This window comes from Panthera tigris, chromosome E2, assembly GCF_018350195.1.
Source record: "Panthera tigris isolate Pti1 chromosome E2, P.tigris_Pti1_mat1.1, whole genome shotgun sequence".
Classification (NCBI taxonomy): Eukaryota; Metazoa; Chordata; class Mammalia; order Carnivora; family Felidae; genus Panthera; species Panthera tigris.
In genome coordinates, this window is record NC_056674.1 from 18096686 (window position 1) to 18113096 (window position 16411).

Consider the following 16411-nt stretch of genomic DNA (forward strand, 5'->3'; position numbering starts at 1 on the left):
TATTTTGTGCTGGGCACTGTCCTAAGTGTTTTTCATGATCCCCTTTGACCTCCCACAAGCCTATAACTCAGCAGCTATTTATTTGTTCAGGTCTGTATCTCCAGTTCCTAGGACACAGCCTAGTGTGTAGTAGGTAGTCACTAAACATTCCTGGGGGAAATGAATTCCCATTCCTTTGTCTAGAGTGACAGCATTTACAGGCGAGCTGGACATGACCACAGACAGGCATCCCTGATCAGGAGTGATGCCTTTGCCCCTCCGCTAGTCTAGACACCACCTCTGGTCTCTCTCCTCAGCCTCCATTCTCATTCTCCCCTCGGCACCTTGACAGAATGTGTCAACATCTTTTCCACCTCAAGCAGCACCGTTCCACACCCGCCTCTCCCTTCACAGGGGTCTCCACTCCGGTTCCACTTGCTCACTCCTCTGCTGCTGCAGTGGGACTGACTCTGGAGGCTAAAGTCACAGGTCCCGTCCTCACATGCCTCTCCCCTGAAAAGTTCACTCTCCAACTGCTTGACACTGCCTTGACATCCGCCCCTCCACCCCGTCCCCTTCCTCACCTCTCTTCCTGGTTCTTTAGTAGGAGTCTCTCTGGCAGGACCCCAGGCTTCTCCTCCTCACCACAGCCCCCACTCCGCTGCCCCCATGGCCTGTTCTATCTGCAGTGGCTTCCACATCTGTCTCTGGTTTCCCACTCCACATGGCCCAGCGATCCTACAAACACATCCCATCAGTGAGCCCTGGACTCCCTGCCCTTCCCTGGCCTAGAATTCTCCATGGTTCCTCCCTGTCCCTGCTGGCTTCCAGCCTCACAAGCCGCCTCGATCTTATTCCAATCAATTCTCGTTTCACTGGAAAGCCAGGCCTGCTCTCTGACCTCAAGGCCTTTGCACAGGCTTTGCCACCTGCTTTCTTCCCCTCGCCCCATTCGCTCATCCTTCAGTTCTCAGCTCACATCTCTCTTCCAGGGAACCCATCCTGTCCCCCAGGTTGGGCCCCCCAGCACTGCCCTGATCTAGCCTGTGCTCCCTCCATTTCAGCCCAACAGTTCTGGTCTCCCCGAGCCCCATAAAAGCTGGGATTATCCACAGATAGTTGGCCACCTACAGTGGCCCTGGATCAGAGTCTCTGCTCAGCAAATAGTTGTTGAATAGTCATTTCTGCAACTTTCACTCGTCCCCATACATGTCAAAGGCTAGGTGGGGCATGGGATGGAGGTGTGGGAGAGAGATGCTATCAAAGATCTACCCAGCTGGGCTAGGAGTGCCCATATACTCTGTGACCAATCAGTCACTCCCCACCCCTCCAAGACACCTGTGGACAGTCTAGACTAGGGACAATGAAGAGGTGGCAGGGCTAGGTGGTGGTTTCCCCACCTGAGGGTAAATGCTCCCTCTGAACACATCAAGACTCCTAGCACAGCTGTGCTTAGTGCTTTCCTAAGCCCGGGGTTAAGCAACATTACGGCAGGACCTTGACAGCCTGGAGGGAAGAGACTGCCTAGGGGGCACTTACCCTATCCTAGGCCTTGGGAGATCCCTGTGGGAATACCAGCGCTGAGGAGCACCTTCCTGGGCGGGCAGGATTTGCATCAAGGTGGAACACAAACATGACATTAAAGCCTTGCTTCTGACACATCCCCTCTGGGATGGGGAGGGAACAGGGCAGGCGGCTGGCCACTAGAACAGGGAAGGCCTGGGGTGGTGCTGGGGGAAATGGAGAGCACGTGAACTTGACCGGTTGACCTGTGAGCTGGGAGTCTTCTCACCCCCCACAGTCCTTGAAATGTGCATTCTCTTCCACCACCCCACCCCACATGCTACCCCAAGGATATAGCCTTGACACTGATGTGGTATTAGATAATATGTGACTGAATCCAGTTAAAACCTCTATATATAAACTTTTGGGATTTGGCAGGTGGGTGCAGAGATCCAGTCATCCTGCAGCCACCAGATAAGCCTTGTATGTTTAAGTTCTGTTATTAAACTTGCCACCGACCAACTGGAGTGGCTGCCTCTTTCTTCTCTGCCCTCTGAATAATGAGGCTGGTCTCCGACTACACCTGAGAAGTTCCCAAAGAATTTGTGAAACCAGAGGTAGGGAGGGCAGCATCCAGGACGATGCCCAAGTTGGGCTCAGCTGCTGTGCTAGTTGGCTGCAGTGGTCTCTGTACTCCATACTAAGAAGACTCCAGCCAGGATTTGATCTGAGGGCTACAGAACTGAACCAAAGCACCTCAGAGCTCATAAAAGTCTGCCACCCAAGGGCCAAACCCAGAATTCAGGTGGTTGGACTGTTCAGTATGTAATGGGGAATCCCAGAAGGTTGTAAGCAAGGAGGATGCACTAATAAAACTGGGATTTCAGATACATCCCCTTCGCCTCCATATGAAGGGTGGATTGGAAGGGGAGATTAGGGCTGAGAGTCTAGGAGGTAAGCAGCCAGGGAAGGGCCCAGGCTGTGAGGAAAAGCCTCTGAGAAATATATTCTTCGATTCTAGCTCCCTTCTATCACCTGTTCCCTGCCACTGCTCAAAGATTATCTATTCCAAGCCCCCAGTCTATCCTGGAAAAAGGAAGAGCCGGGGAACTGCTGCAGAACACAGGACAAACCAGTGTTGGCCAGTTTCCTAGCCTACCTGGCTTCAAAGCCAGAACAAGGGCCTCTAGAACCCAGTGAATATGGTATTGGTAGATAGTTCCAAAGAGAGAGAGCGAGAGAGAGAGAAAGATGGAGGCAGAAACAACTTTCCAAATACTGTTTACTTCACAGAAACCTGGAGGCAGGGAAAGGGTATGTGAATGTCTGAGACATCAAGCCTAGGAGTGCACGTTGACAACAGCGACATAGAGGGCGAGGGTGCTGAGGGCCAGCAGCCCTGTCACCACTGCTCGGGCCAGCAGTGCTGTCCAGCTGCCCAGGGAACAAAGGTGGACGAAGGTCCTGTAAGGAAACATCACAATGAGGAAAGGAGAATAGATAACCCACCCCCATTTGGACCCAACATCAAACCCCACCCAGCTCACTCCATGACAAAGGCCTTGTAGACGCTAAGGAACATCAGTAGGAGGACTGCTGGCCGAAAAGTGTGGTATAGGTCGTAGCGTGTTATCATCCAGACCTGGGCAGATGCAACGATGTAATGGACCTGCAGGGAGGTGGGAAGTCAGGACCAGGTTTTGGGAAGAGTACAGCCACCAGCAAAAAGGTGTGTGGGAGAACAGGACTCCGTACCAGACTGATGTTGGAGTCGATGCTCATCTGGATGTACTTCCAGTCAAACTCAATGCCCCGGGCTCCAACCCAGAGGGGGATGCAGCTGAGGAAGGCAAAGGGAGGGATTCTCCAGCACCCTCAGCACCCAGAGTCTGAGCCCCCACCCTCCAGCACCTCCTTAGAACCCAGGTATCCTTTCTTAGGAATCTGGGCTCCAGGCTGCTGCACACACCGGGACATAATGAGCTCGGCGGTGGCCCAGCCCAGGGCAGCAACCATGATCTTGTACTCCCCCTTGCCTGCATTCCGGGACATGACAAGGTTTAGGCCTATCAGGTCTGCCACATCCACGCTGGCCTTCATGAACTCCTGTGGGTCAGGTTGAGGCTTGAGTGAGCACAGGTGCCAGGGGGCCCCACTCCTACACTCCTGCCCCCTCCCTTGTCCCACTCACCCCAATGAAGTCATAGATGCCGCCTTCCCAGGTGGGAAAAAAAGTGGCCAGGAACAGCATCTGAGAAAACAGAAAGATCACTGCAAGGTGAGGGGAATAACCCAAGTGGGATATGCAGGAAATTAGCGTGGGTGTGGAGGGTAGAGCTCTGGGGGTTCAGGGACCCTTGTGGAAAGGGAGCAAGAGGCGGGCAAGATGACAGGATCAGGGGAGACAAGGGGGTAGGGGTCCGAAGTTTGGGTTCCGTGGTGGTCACAGGGGATCGGGTTAGGCAAGGAGGTGCCGGAGCTAGCTATAGCTACCCCGGCAGTGTCAGCAGCACTGTGTGGACCTTGGGGTTAGTTCGCGGCTCCTGCAAGTACGAAACACTCCACCACACAACTGAGTTTTCTCAATTTTACTAAACTGCTATACAAAAGTTGTTTGGAGACCTCGCCCCAAGTTCCGCCCCTTCCAGAGCCCATTTTTTCCAGGGTATTCTCAGGGGGCCCCGGGGGCCCTCACCTTGCACAGCTGCACGAATAGGTAGGTGACCCCAGCCTGCACGCACTTCCAGAAGGCGTTGTACTCGGACCTGCAGGAGCGGGCGGTCAGGCTCGGCCCGGGCCCCCGCCCTCCCGCCCGCGGCTGCCCCGCACTCACAGGCCGCTGCACTTGTACGTGATGAAGTAGGGGAAGTAGGCCAGGGCGAAGCAGTTCCCAAAGTGGAACAGGGTCATGGCGCCGGCCGCCGGGGCCCGCGGGGCGCGGGTCTCTTCCTCGGCCGGCCTGGCGCCCGAGCGCGGGGCTGGCGCCCACCTGCCTCCGCCGCGACCCGCGCGGCCTTCTGGGAGCGAGGCCGGGCCGGCGCCGGCGCGCTGACGTCACGGCCCGCGGCCGGCGCCGGGAGCCTGCGCGGCCCCAGTGCGCCGGCGCGGAGCCAGGTGGGGCGGCGAGGTGTGGTTCCCCCCCCCCCGCGGGCACCGGCGGAGCGCGTTTGAGTGCGGGGCGCGCCGTGACCCCGTAGTGACCGGCGCAGAGACACGGGCGCGACAGTGAGCACTCTGCGTTTTTATTTCACAACTGGGCGTCTTCCTTCTTCGGGGGAGGCGGCAACGGGAGGTACGGGTTCCGGCCCCGGAGCCCAGGGGAACAGAAGAGGGGTCGTCTTGCTTCACCCGTCTCGGCTGAACATGTAGAGGAGCAGGTCCACCACCCGGTGACTGTAGCCGTATTCGTTGTCGTACCTGGGGAGGGAGGAGGCGGGTCAGGGGATTCCTCTCGACCACTCCCGCTCTCCCCCCGCCCCCAATCTCTCGGACTCCTTCCCCCTCACCAGGAAATGAGCTTCACGAAATTGTCGTTGAGCGCGATGCCGGCGTTGGCATCGAAGATGGACGAGTGGGTATTGCTCACAAAGTCCGTGGAGACAACCTGGGCGTTCGAATTTCAAGATAAAGTGTGGGTCGCCGAGCAAGGACCTCCAGGAGCCCAGGCTCCGACTCTTAGGCACATTGGCCATCCATTCGTTTGCAATATCTGGTGGAGCCCTGCTGTGTCCGGGTTCTGGGGATGGTATGAGGAAGGCATACCGGGGCTTTGCCTGCTGGGGGTGGCCAAAGGACTAAGAAGGCGAACACCCTCATGTTGCACCAGTAAACATGACTTCCTGGTAACGATGCGGGCACTCAGAGCGGGCCGGCACGCAGGCCCTCTCTGAGGGGAGGTGGTCAGGCTGGGTCTGGATGTCTAGGAGCATCTGGTCAACTCAGGCCCTCAGCAGTGCCTGAGGTGGAAGGAGCTACAACACAGAGGCCCTGAGGCCTTGGGCCTTGTGTGGTGGTAAGGCCACAGAGGAAGGTGTTCAGCAGTCGGGGGGATGTGATCTGATTTGCTTAAAACGAGATCCCGGTGGCTGTGTGAGAGTGGACCTATAGGAACTAAAGCACAGAGGCAGCACCAAAGGTGGGTGTACAGAGATGGCATGACGGGAGCAAAGGGATGGTGACATCCTTTCTTCACAGGGAGGCCACCGGGCCATGGCCTGTCCCAAGTAAGCGTTGAAAAATGGGAGCCATTGTCTTGTTCACTAAGCATGTATCGAGCACCTGCTGTGTGCCAGTTCCCGGGAAGATGGCTGGGGCCATGGAGGTAAAAAGGTAGTCCCAAAGTCCGTGCTTTCTTGTGCACGTGCTAGCAGTGCCAATAGTGACTATGAAATGAAATTTCAGGTAAGGGAAAGGGCCAGAAAGAGATTATCTTATTGAGGACAGAAATTGACGTAGAGACTCGGAGGTGAGGGCAGACTATGTGGCCACCTGGAAGAAGAGCTATCCAGACCACAGGAATAGCAAGTGCAAAGACCCTGAGGCCGGGACAGCAGACCTTCCCAGCCCTGCAGTCCCTATCTTGATACATTGTGAGCAGCTCTTTGGCAAGTGGACAATCACATTTCCTCCTCAGAGGGCTCCTCCCAGGGTCGCCCTCCTCAGCCCCTACCTCATCCTCGGTGTAGGCAAGGATGCCAGCCATGGGCCCCTTGGCTGCTGCTTTTATGGCATCTTTGATGGCCTTGTATGAGGTAGGCTGGGCCAGGCGGCAGGTCAGGTCCACAACAGATACATCAGGGGTTGGCACCCGGAACGCCATTCCCGTCAGCTTCCTGGAGAATCCCACATTAGGGGTGGGAGTCAGAACCCAGGGACTTTTCTGTCCATCCCTCGTTGTCTCTGCTTTCCCCTCAGTGGACACCTCAAAGATTGGGGGCCAGTCCAGTCCTCCTGGGTGCACCCCCTGACCCTGGTTGGAACTTTCTGCCCTCATACCCGCTGAGGGATGGGATGACTTTGCCCACGGCCTTGGCAGCCCCTGTGGAGGCTGGGATGATGTTCTGGTGGGCACCCCGTCCATCTCTCCAGGCCTTCTTTGATGGCCCGTCCACTGTCTTCTGGGTGGCAGTGTAGGAATGAACTGTGGTCTTGGGAGAGGAAGAGGGCTGAGTTGTTGAGGCCTTCTCCTAAACTCCCATGCCTCTTTTTCCCAGGCCGGAGGTTCTAACCCAGGTGTGGAGACTGGTGTGGCCACCACCAGAGACCACAGGAGGGCCACGTGCAGGCCAGGGTCCAGCCTTGTCTGCAAGTTGCACAGTGTTTAAGAGACTTTACCACCTGGCTCCTCCTCCCGAAACAAGTCTCTCCCTTTTACCACCACACACTAAGCAAGTCCTGGGAGGAAGGTGTAGAGTTTCCCTGCCATCCCTCCTGCTCCAGCTCCTCTCCAACTCACCATCAGCCCTTCCACGATCCCAAATCGCTCATGGATGACCTTGGCAAGGGGGGCCAGGCAGTTGGTGGTGCAGGATGCATTGCTGAAACGGCCCAGGTGTGCAAGGGCACCGTGAGGTGAGGCCCAGAGCCAGCACTACCCCCCTCACCTCTCAGTTTATGCACACAGGCCTGGTTTTGTGAAAGTCAGGATGGGGATGAGAGAGATCACTGGGGGTGCCGTCAGGCTGAAGGAGGCACCACAAGTGTGGCCGGAGAAGCTCCCCAAGCATGTTCCCCAGGAGCCGTGCCGTTCTAACAGTCTCAGGGTAATGTTAATGTGAAGGTTGTTAAGGCTTCGGGAAGGGAGATGTGAAAGCACCAGGGGGCTATTGGGAGTAGGGGTGAAGAGGGTGAGGCTGGCACGTCCTCTGGGTGCCACCCACACGCTTCAGAATGTTGCTGCCCGTTACCTGACAATTTTCATGGAGCCAGGGTTATAGTTCGTCTCGTTTACCCCCATGACAAACATGGGCGCGTCTGGTGACGGTGCGCAGATTACCACACGCGCGGCACCTGCCTCAATGTGGCTCTAGAGAAGGAGCACAGATGTCAGGAGGTGCTTCAAATGTCACCCCCCCCCAGCCAGCCCCAGGCACCTGTCCCCCACTTACCGAAGTTTCCTCTAACGACAGGTACACACCCGTGGACTCCACCACAAAGGGGCTTCCAACAGACTTCCAGGGGATATCTCTGGGCTGCTTGCTGTGGAGGGTGGCAGCGCTGGAGTCAGTCTTTTGCTGCATGGTCTTGCCTTCACAGTCATGGCCTGCACTGTTCAAAAGGCTGACCAGACACCTTCCTGCCTGGCCTGCAACTGTCTTTTCCCCCCACCCCATACCTAGCTATCCCAGTGGATTTGATCCTGCTGGTTTTGCCTTTCATCACTAACCCCGCCTTGCGGGCCTCTTTTCTTGACTCTACCCCGCCTGCTATGCCTGGGTCCAAGCTGCACCTTCCTGACTTAAACCTCAACGCGCCTAGGGGGGCCATCCCTGACTGCTCCCAGCCAGGTCAGGTCCATTCTACATATGCTGCCCAAAATGTGGGCCCCGGCAGGGTGAGGCCTGCCCCGCTGCTTCCGGTCCCCAGCCCTGGTAACCTCCCCACAGCCCTCCTAGTCCCTTGTCCTCCACTGAGAGCCCGGTGCGAGAGGCTGGGCAAGTCTCTGAAGACACTCTACATCCCTGAGAACGGATCCCAGGGGAGAACTGAAGCCCGAGGTGGCCCTGGGGCCTGCAGTGACTAGTGGTTTACATTAGAAAGTAAAGGAGATTCTGTTTGCTGTTTGAGAAGCTCACATTTCCACTTGATAGCCAATGTTTGTATTTGAAACATCAGACACCTAGCGTTTGCTGTCTTCTACTTGGCTTTAGCCAACAAGCGATAAGTGAATAAACCGCATACTGGTTTTTTCTCTCCACGGGGTTTATCACAACAGTGATATTTTCTTCTGTGGTTATTTGTCAGCATCTGTTTTGTCTTCTAGACCACTCTGTGCCACTGAGCCTGCACCCTGCAGAGGGTTTCAGTGTTGGGGTTTTTTTGTTAACCATTATACACGCCTGCCACGTACCCGTGTTCTGAGTGCTCTACCTTATTGAACTCCTTTGACCCTGGTGACCTGAGGAGTAGGCACTGTTACTGGCATTTTTCAGAGGAGCCGGCACCTGGGCAGAGGGGAGGAGAGTAGCAGGCAGAGCCGGCTGAGAGGGCAGGCGGGCTGGCCCTGGATGCACTGTGAGAATGGAACAAGCGAACGAAAAAGCTGCTTCCCATCTCCCTGGACCGCCACACATGGTTCTCTCCGGTCGTCTGTTCTGTCAGGGTGCACTTTTCATCATCTGGCCCAACTAGCTCTTCTCTGCTGCCCCGTTTTTCCTGCCTCCAAGTTGCGGTGGAGAGGGGAGCACTTCGTATTCCTCTGCCGTTGCTGAATTGGCATCGGAGGAGACCCCAGCTCCTTTTCTAGGCTGTCACGGGCCCTGCCCTCCTCTCCAGAGGGCTGTTTTGAGGATTCCATTCTTTCTTCAAGGAAGTAGAGTCTACCCAGGGCTAGGGCCTGCGTCTGCGGTGCCAAAGCCGTAATGGCGACACAAAGCAAGAGGGCCCTCCCTGCGAGACGACTGTGGCTTTGTGGGAAAACACCCTTCCCAATGTCCCCCCACACCTGTTAACTTCGGTCGTACTCCCCACTACTGCTGTGGTGGGTATGATCATCATCCCCAGCAGATACCGTAGGAAACAGGCTAGGACATTTCAGTCTCTTGCCCAAGGTCACCCAGCTAGGAAGGGGTGAAGCGAGGGTAAAACACACAAACCACATGGCTGGTGCCGAGTGCCCGAAGAACATCCACAGTGCAGTGACAAAAGCGGGCGGACAGGGAAGAGCTGCTGGAGTCACCAAGGAAGGCAGCACCTGAGTGCTGGGCGCACACCGAGGGGACAGACGGGATGGGGAAGGCAGGGAGAGTGCCCCAGGTGGCAGGAGCGCCAGGCTGAGCAAGGAAAGGACACGGGATGTCTGAGCAGTGACTGCTGTGCCGGAATTGTGTTAGGGGTTAAGATTCCAAACTTGGCTCAGGCAGCTTATACTCAGGGGCTCTCCAGTCCCGCCTCCACCCACCGTCCTGCTCATCCTGCTCGCACCCAGCCCTGAGTGCCTCATCACCAGCCCTCCTGCCCCACGAGCATAGACACTGAGGTGCTGGGAGTGGCTGCGGCTGTCTCAAGCGGCAGCAGGGCCAGTTGTGGCTGCTAATTTACATTAGAAAGATAAAGTACGGTTGCGGTTTCCCTTTATAAATTTTTAAATTTTTTGTTATCTTGAAAGTGTTTATATTTGAAAGCATATTAAATATCTAACATTACTGCTTTTGATTTACAGATTCTAAACATATCTTTCAGTGGCAGGAAGGGTACTGATGTCAGTGTGAACCACGTGAAATGGGTACTAAGGAGTCAGCATTGCCCAGGTGTAAGAGATACTCGTTTAGGGTCCCAAGAGGTGGATGGCCGGCTTGGCTGGGATGACATGGAAAGGCAGGGGGGAGCTAATAGTCCTGGGGGCCCCATCAGGAGCTGGGATTTTATTCATGGGGAATGGGAAGCCATTGGAAGATTTAAGTAGGGGAGTCACCGCGTCCAGGTGATGTTTTTAAAAGGCCTCTGTGGCTGCTCTGTAGGAACCAAGTGGAAGCGGTTGGCTAGGTGGTGATGCCATTTCCTGGGAAGGGAGATGAGTAGGTTTGGGGGTTGAAGGAGAATCAGAAGTTGAGTGTTAAACATTGAGTTGCTCTGCCTGTGAGAAAACATGTAAATGTGTGCTAATAAAAAGAGTGGGTCACCTTTCTAGACTAGTGTTTTTACACCATTTTAGGGGCCAGGGACTTCTCAGACCCCTCGAGCCCAGTACCCAGAGGCACGTGCACACACAATTTGGGGGGTTCCGGGCCCCACACAAGGGGCTGGAATCTCATCTGGTCATCTCTACAGCTCCTGCGTTAATCTGCTGCAGGCATGCATCGCACAGCTTCCCTTACCACTGGAAGACGTTGATCTCCTGGTTGTCTACGACCAGCTGTCCATTCCTGAATTCCACGTTCCCCTTGTACTGGCCATGGGTGGAGTCATATTTAAACATGTACACCTGTGGGAGACAGGATGGCTCCCAGTCTTGAGTGTCGAGGGTGGAGGAGCTGGCATCCCGAGGGTGTCCCCACCCCGGTGAAGGAGCCACACGGTATCTGGGAGCCTTCCACGGAGCTCTCCCGAGCGCCCTCCCCACTCCAGTCCCACCTTTCCCAGGTCTACCGTCGGCCTGCTGCTCACCATATATTCTGGGTCAATGAATGGATCATTCACTGCCACCACCTTAACACCCTTCTCCATGCAGGCGCGAAGCACCAGGCGGCCTATGCGTCCAAATCTGTTCAGGGACAAGGGTTGTGGGGGTTGTCCTCAGAGTCCTCGCCAGCAGGCAGAGGAGGGGACGGGAGAGAAGGGGATAACAGGAGGTGCACTCTAGGGGACTGGGTGGGACTCAGTCTGGGGAGAGAAGGCAAAGTGCAGCCACTGTCATCTCTCGCCCAGATGTCCTCTTCAGCCTCTTCACTGCTTTTGCTACCCATCCAGCCCGTCCCCCTATCCCTAATCTTGTAGCTGGATGGATCTTGTAGAGCTTAGGTCAAATTATGTCTCATGGCTGGAAAACCTCCATGGCTCTTAATCAGTAGAACCAAATCTGGACTGCTTACCATGGCCTGCCAGGCCCCTACCAGCTTTCCCCTGCTCCCTGCCTCCTTTTCTTCCTTGCTTGCTCCCCACCCAGTGCCAGTGTGCTTCATGCACTGACTTCCTGCCTGTTAGCTCACTGAGCTGCCCCAACCTCAGAACTGGCTACCACTACTCTCTCCAGCCTTACTGTACCCAACTTCCATGCTGTTCATGTCATGCGTCACTAAACTGTCGTGTTCCTGATTCCCACCAGAATGTGAGTCTTCTCAGGGTGCACCCCTGTACCTTCTCCCTGTATTTCTCCAGCCAGGATGGGCAGAATGAGAGCACTGGTGGTGAGAAATGGGGAGATGCCTCAGGCAGCAACCAGAGGAAAGGCTGGGCCCTAAGCCTTCAGGAGCGGCTAGGGCCAGGCTTGACTCACCCATTGATGCCCACGGTCAGCTTCTGAACCACAGGGACCTTCTTAGGGGCAGGAGGCGGGGCTTCCTCCTTGACTGGCTCAGGTTTAGGCTCTGGCTCAGGCTGGGGCTTGGGCTGTGGCTCTGGCTCTGCCTCAACCTTGGGCTCAGGTGGGGGTGGTGCTCTGGTCACTGTTGAGGAGTGTGGGGACAATGAGCTGTGCCACCATAGTGGGAGAGAATGAACCCTTTTTGCCACCCAGAACCTGTTGCTGGTTCCAGGCCCCTAGTGGCCAACCACCTAGCCCACTGTTTCCCCAACCCACCTGATCCATAGAATGATCAGGGGGTAGGCTTACTTAAAATACCAACGCCTGGGGACGCCTGGGTGGCTCAGTTGGTTAAGTGTCAGACGCCTTGGTTTTCAGCCCAGGTCATGATCTCATGGTTTGTAGTTTGAGCTCTGTGTTGCTGTCAGCGCAGAGCCTGCTTGGAATTCTCTCCCTCTCTCTTTCTGCCTCTCCCTCGCTTGTTCATATGCACTCTCTCTCTCTCTCTCTCTGAAGATAAACTTAAAAAAAAAAAAAAGATACGCAGGGGGTAGGCTTACTTAAAATACCAACGCCTGGGGACGCCTGGGTGGCTCAGTTGGTTAAGTGTCAGACGCCTTGGTTTTCAGCCCAGGTCATGATCTCATGGTTTGTAGTTTGAGCTCCGTGTTGCTGTCAGCGCAGAGCCTGCTTGGAATTCTCTCCCTCTCTCTTTCTGCCTCTCCCTCGCTTGTTCACATGCACTCTCTCTCTCTCTCTCTCTCTCTCTGAAGATAAACTTAAAAAAAAAAAAAGATACGCATGCCAGGGCCTCTCCCCTAGAGATTGTAACTCATTATGCATGTATTTTTAACAATCACTTGGAGTGATACTGTCTATGCCTCAGTTTCCTCCTCTGTAAAATGAAAATAATAGTACACTCTTAGAGAGTCACTGTGATTAAATGAGATGATATATGTGATGCTTATGATGGAGTCTAGGAGACAGTCCACATACGTTAATATTTCAAAGATTATTTCCCAAACTTGTCTGATAATTGTGCCAACCCCGTGGTCCCCAAGCTGTTCTGATGATAAGAATCCCACGGTCGGCCTCTTCCTAGGGAAATCTGATTCAATAGGTCTACACTGAAGCCAAGGACTCCTGATTCTAAAAGCACTCCAGGTGATTCTTATGCTCAGAGTAGTAGGAAATACAGGTGTATCAAAACACGAAACGAATGGAAACCCGCTCCAGCTTCCACCTCTCCAAACGTACACGCTCCCACTCCCATACGGCAATTGAAAACCCCTGTGTTTGGAGGTGTGCTAGCTGCGCTACAGATAAGGGCTTGAGGAGAGGAGGGGAGACGTAGAGGCCGCAGTCAGGGGGCCCGGCCGGCAGAGGGTTTCTAGCTGGGAATCAGGCCTGAATGTCAGCCCCTGCTCAGCCACCTGCGTGGTCTTGAGCAAGTGAATGAGCTCTCTGGCCTGTTTCCTGGTGTTGCATCTGCACCTTCTACCTGGGGGCTGTTGTGAAGACTCAGATCTCCAGGCCCAGTAGGTGCTGACCTCAGCGGAGGGAAGAGGTTGCTACCAAGAGTACTTGTGAGGAAAGGAAGAGAGAAGAGGTTGGAGAGGCCCTGGAGGAGGAAGGTGGGTGTTGCTCTTGGCGCCGGAATCAAAGGCACCTGGGAGGTGGTGGGGCTAGGAGCCGTGGGCCAGCTGGCCTGTGGGTCTCCCTGACCTCTACGGGCTGCCGCAGTCCATGTGGTCTGAGTCTGGACTGTGGGTCTCCAGGGGCAATACCAGTTCATGAAGGTATTAAGAGTTTATTGGTGGCAGTGACCCTGTGGCTTTGGTGACCTAGGATGTTTGCATTCCTGGGGGTTCTGCTTCCGCTATCACAAAAGAGGGAGATTCGTTCATCTGGGCTAAGAGTGGGAATCTGAGACCACTCGGCGGCCTTTCGGGAGAAAACTCGGGTGGCTCTCCTCTCCCACCTGCCCCCAGGCTTTCTCTCCCCTCCCCTCCACTCCAGGGGTGGGGTGCGTGGGCTGGAGGGAAGCTCCTGCACTAGGAAGGAAGAGCCTGAAGGAGCTTCAGTGATGAAGCATCACCTGGTAGGTGAAACAAAGGCAACAGGCGCGTGCTCTCCTAATTAAGATGACGCTCCCCTTTCCTGGGTGCTGCCATGGGCTAGGTGCCGTGCTGAGCTCTCGCGGCCACCTGCTCGCTGAATGCTGTGAGGCAGGAGCGATAAATCCGCCTCACAGAGGGGAAACCGAGGCCCGAGGTCACAGGGCGAGCGCCGAGCAGGCGGGAGGTCCGCAGCGGGCAGCAGCGGATCTGCCCCGCGCAGCTCCTCGGGGGTCCCTCCCACCGCCTCCGGCCCTGGCACCCCGGCCGCGGTCAGTACGGAGGCAGCGGAAGCAGCCGGGGGAATGCCGGTTGCCCTGCCCTGCAAGACCTGGGTTCATCCGGCTGGAGTGTGGGTGCACCTATGGCTGGGTGCGGTAGGGCTGGCTGCCCAATGGCTTGGAGCAGGGGACTGCGAGTCCCAGCGCTACTATTCTGGTGCTGAGAGACCGAGGGAGGCGGCTCGCGCTCTTCCCTGCCGCTCTGAGTGGGGTCAATAAACACCCTGGTCTCACCAGGTGTTTGTGAGGTTCCAATGAGCGCACGCCTGTAACGTGCTTGGCGCGGCTCTCGCTGTGCACAGGCCGAGGAGGACAAAGCCCACCAACCCCCAAGCGGCCTTTCCGCGCTGGGCGGTAAGAGCGTCCCTCCTACGTGAAACCCGGCTGGCTGAGGTTCTTCAGCAACCTGCGGCGGTTCTCAGAAATGCGCCCTCGTAGACGCGGCTCCGCCCCTGTCCCCGGCCCCTGCTTCCTTGCTCCCACCGCGCGCTGGCGGCGCCACGGCCGATGGGGGCCGCTATCTGGCCCGCCGCCATCGCTATAGAAACCAGTCGGCCAGCTGCGCAGGGGGTAGGGACGGAGGGAAGCGGCTCCGCGGTGGCAGAGTCGCGGGCCAGCGGCGCCGCACCCCTTCTCCTGCCCCCTCCCTCGTGGACACTGGGCGGCTGGCACGCGCGCCGCAGGGGGCTCGGGGCTGCGGGGGCTCCGGCCCGCCCTTTCTCCCGTTCCCCGGGGTCGCCCCGCTGCCTCCCTCACCCGGGCACGGCTGTCGCAGTAGCTGGACAACGGTGACGTTGGTGAGGACGATGTCGCGTTTCGACATGGCCTAAGGTTTCATTGCCTGGTCGCTCCGGGAGCTGCAGGGACGTTACTGCGGTGCGGGGCGCCCAAGTTAGTGGGGCCGGAGCGTCTCGTCGTGACGTCACAGTGCCCTGTGACGTCGCAGAGGAGGCGGTGCGAAGCGTGTGACGTCCGCGCGCGTGCACCGCAGCCCCCAGGCCGCCCGCCACTGACGTCTAGAATAGAATCCAACTTTTTACACTGGTCCCCAAAGCCCTGGTCTCTCTCTCTCTCTCTCTCTCCCTGGGCACACTGGCTGTGTGCTGCTCCTTGACCCTCCTCTGGTTAGTTAGCTGCCTAGCTGCGGTTTGCTTGTTTGTTTTTGCCTGGAAAGCCGTGTCCTTGCTCAGCTGCCTCCTGGTTTCCCTCCGGCGCCACCCTTTAAGAGAGGCCCTCCTGACTCCCATCTGAAGTTCTGTCCTGCCTCAATCACTACCGACCATCGCCCTCACCCCCTCAACCCGCCTATCTCCCAGAAAGCTTTGTCCGACTTCGCTCCCTGAGTTAGATGTTCCAGTGTGCAAAACTCCATCGTTATACTCCCTACATTTTAATTTTTCTCACAGCAAATGTCTCTCCCTAAAAATCATCTTGTTTATTCGTTTTCTTGCCGGGTGTCTCTGCCCCCTAGACTCTTGGAGGGCAGAATGCTTGTCTACCTTCACTTTTCTATCCCACTGACTAGAGGAAGGTTTGGCACCTACAGTGCTCACTCAATAAATACCAGAGTGAATACAGAAATACTATATCCTCACATTTCTTCTGACTCCCAATCTTAAATTTAAGCGACCTCCAAGTCAGATCCTCTCACAGCATCCCATTCTTCTTGTGGCTTTTCACATAGTTTGTCATGATCTAGTTATTCATTGACTTGCTCAATGTATCCCCTGTCGTTCACCATGGGGTCTCCACCACCTAAAACTGTGCCTGGGGCAAAGCAGCTTCTGGGACAGATGGACAGATGGCTCCTTTCCTCTAAAGCACTGGGGGTGGGGGCTTGCTTGCACATCTGTGACTCACAGGCAAGGGCCTTCACCTGCAGGGCTAGCTGACACACAGCTGTGACCAAGATTTAGGGAGTGTGGGGGTTTGGGTCAAGAGGGAGTCACCATCTCAGAGAGAGGTGTGGAAGCCAGAAGAGGCAGAATGACACCATAACCTCTTCCTTCCCCAAGCCTTCGTGGGAACTCCATTTGCCAAGCATCTGCCACGGGACAGGGTGAAGGTGAGGCTCTCCTGTTTGGATGCTTCAGGGAAGGGGAACTGAAAATAAATTGGGTGTACAGATGGGGAAATTTCAATGACTCAAGACCAAAATACAGGTATTAATTAAAAGGGGGACAAACTTAACATGTATGATGGGGGCTGTGGAAGATCACCCAAATGAAACCAGGACTGAAGAGGGGCCAGTTTTGTACAACTTTACAATGACAGATGTGGAAAGCTAGATGCAATTAAAAATTTTCTTAGAAAATATAAAGGGGTGGGGCACCTAGGTGGCTCAGTCCGTT

At 55.8% G+C, this 16411-nt stretch overlaps 2 protein-coding genes across 2 annotated transcripts; both read right to left on the minus strand.

Moving 5' to 3' along the window:
• Window positions 1-2746: 2746 nt before the first annotated feature.
• TMEM147 (transmembrane protein 147) lies at window positions 2747-4509 on the minus strand. The gene is made up of 7 exons (XM_042969091.1): window positions 4316-4509; window positions 4178-4247; window positions 3674-3733; window positions 3452-3588; window positions 3238-3322; window positions 3030-3151; window positions 2747-2946 (listed from the first exon to the last, which is right to left on the minus strand). The coding sequence occupies exons 1-7, from the start codon at window positions 4390-4392 to the stop codon at window positions 2823-2825; spliced, it is 675 nt and encodes a 224-aa protein (XP_042825025.1). The 5' UTR covers window positions 4393-4509; the 3' UTR covers window positions 2747-2822.
• Window positions 4510-4708: 199 nt separating this feature from the next.
• On the minus strand, window positions 4709-14989 carry GAPDHS (glyceraldehyde-3-phosphate dehydrogenase, spermatogenic). Its single transcript, XM_042969063.1, has 11 exons — window positions 14817-14989; window positions 11636-11804; window positions 10807-10903; window positions 10518-10624; window positions 7590-7680; window positions 7389-7507; window positions 6938-7019; window positions 6478-6629; window positions 6152-6314; window positions 4989-5086; window positions 4709-4899 (listed from the first exon to the last, which is right to left on the minus strand). Exons 1-11 carry the CDS (start codon window positions 14881-14883, stop codon window positions 4827-4829), a joined length of 1218 nt encoding a protein of 405 aa, XP_042824997.1. The 5' UTR covers window positions 14884-14989; the 3' UTR covers window positions 4709-4826.
• Between the last annotated feature and the right edge of the window lie 1422 nt (window positions 14990-16411).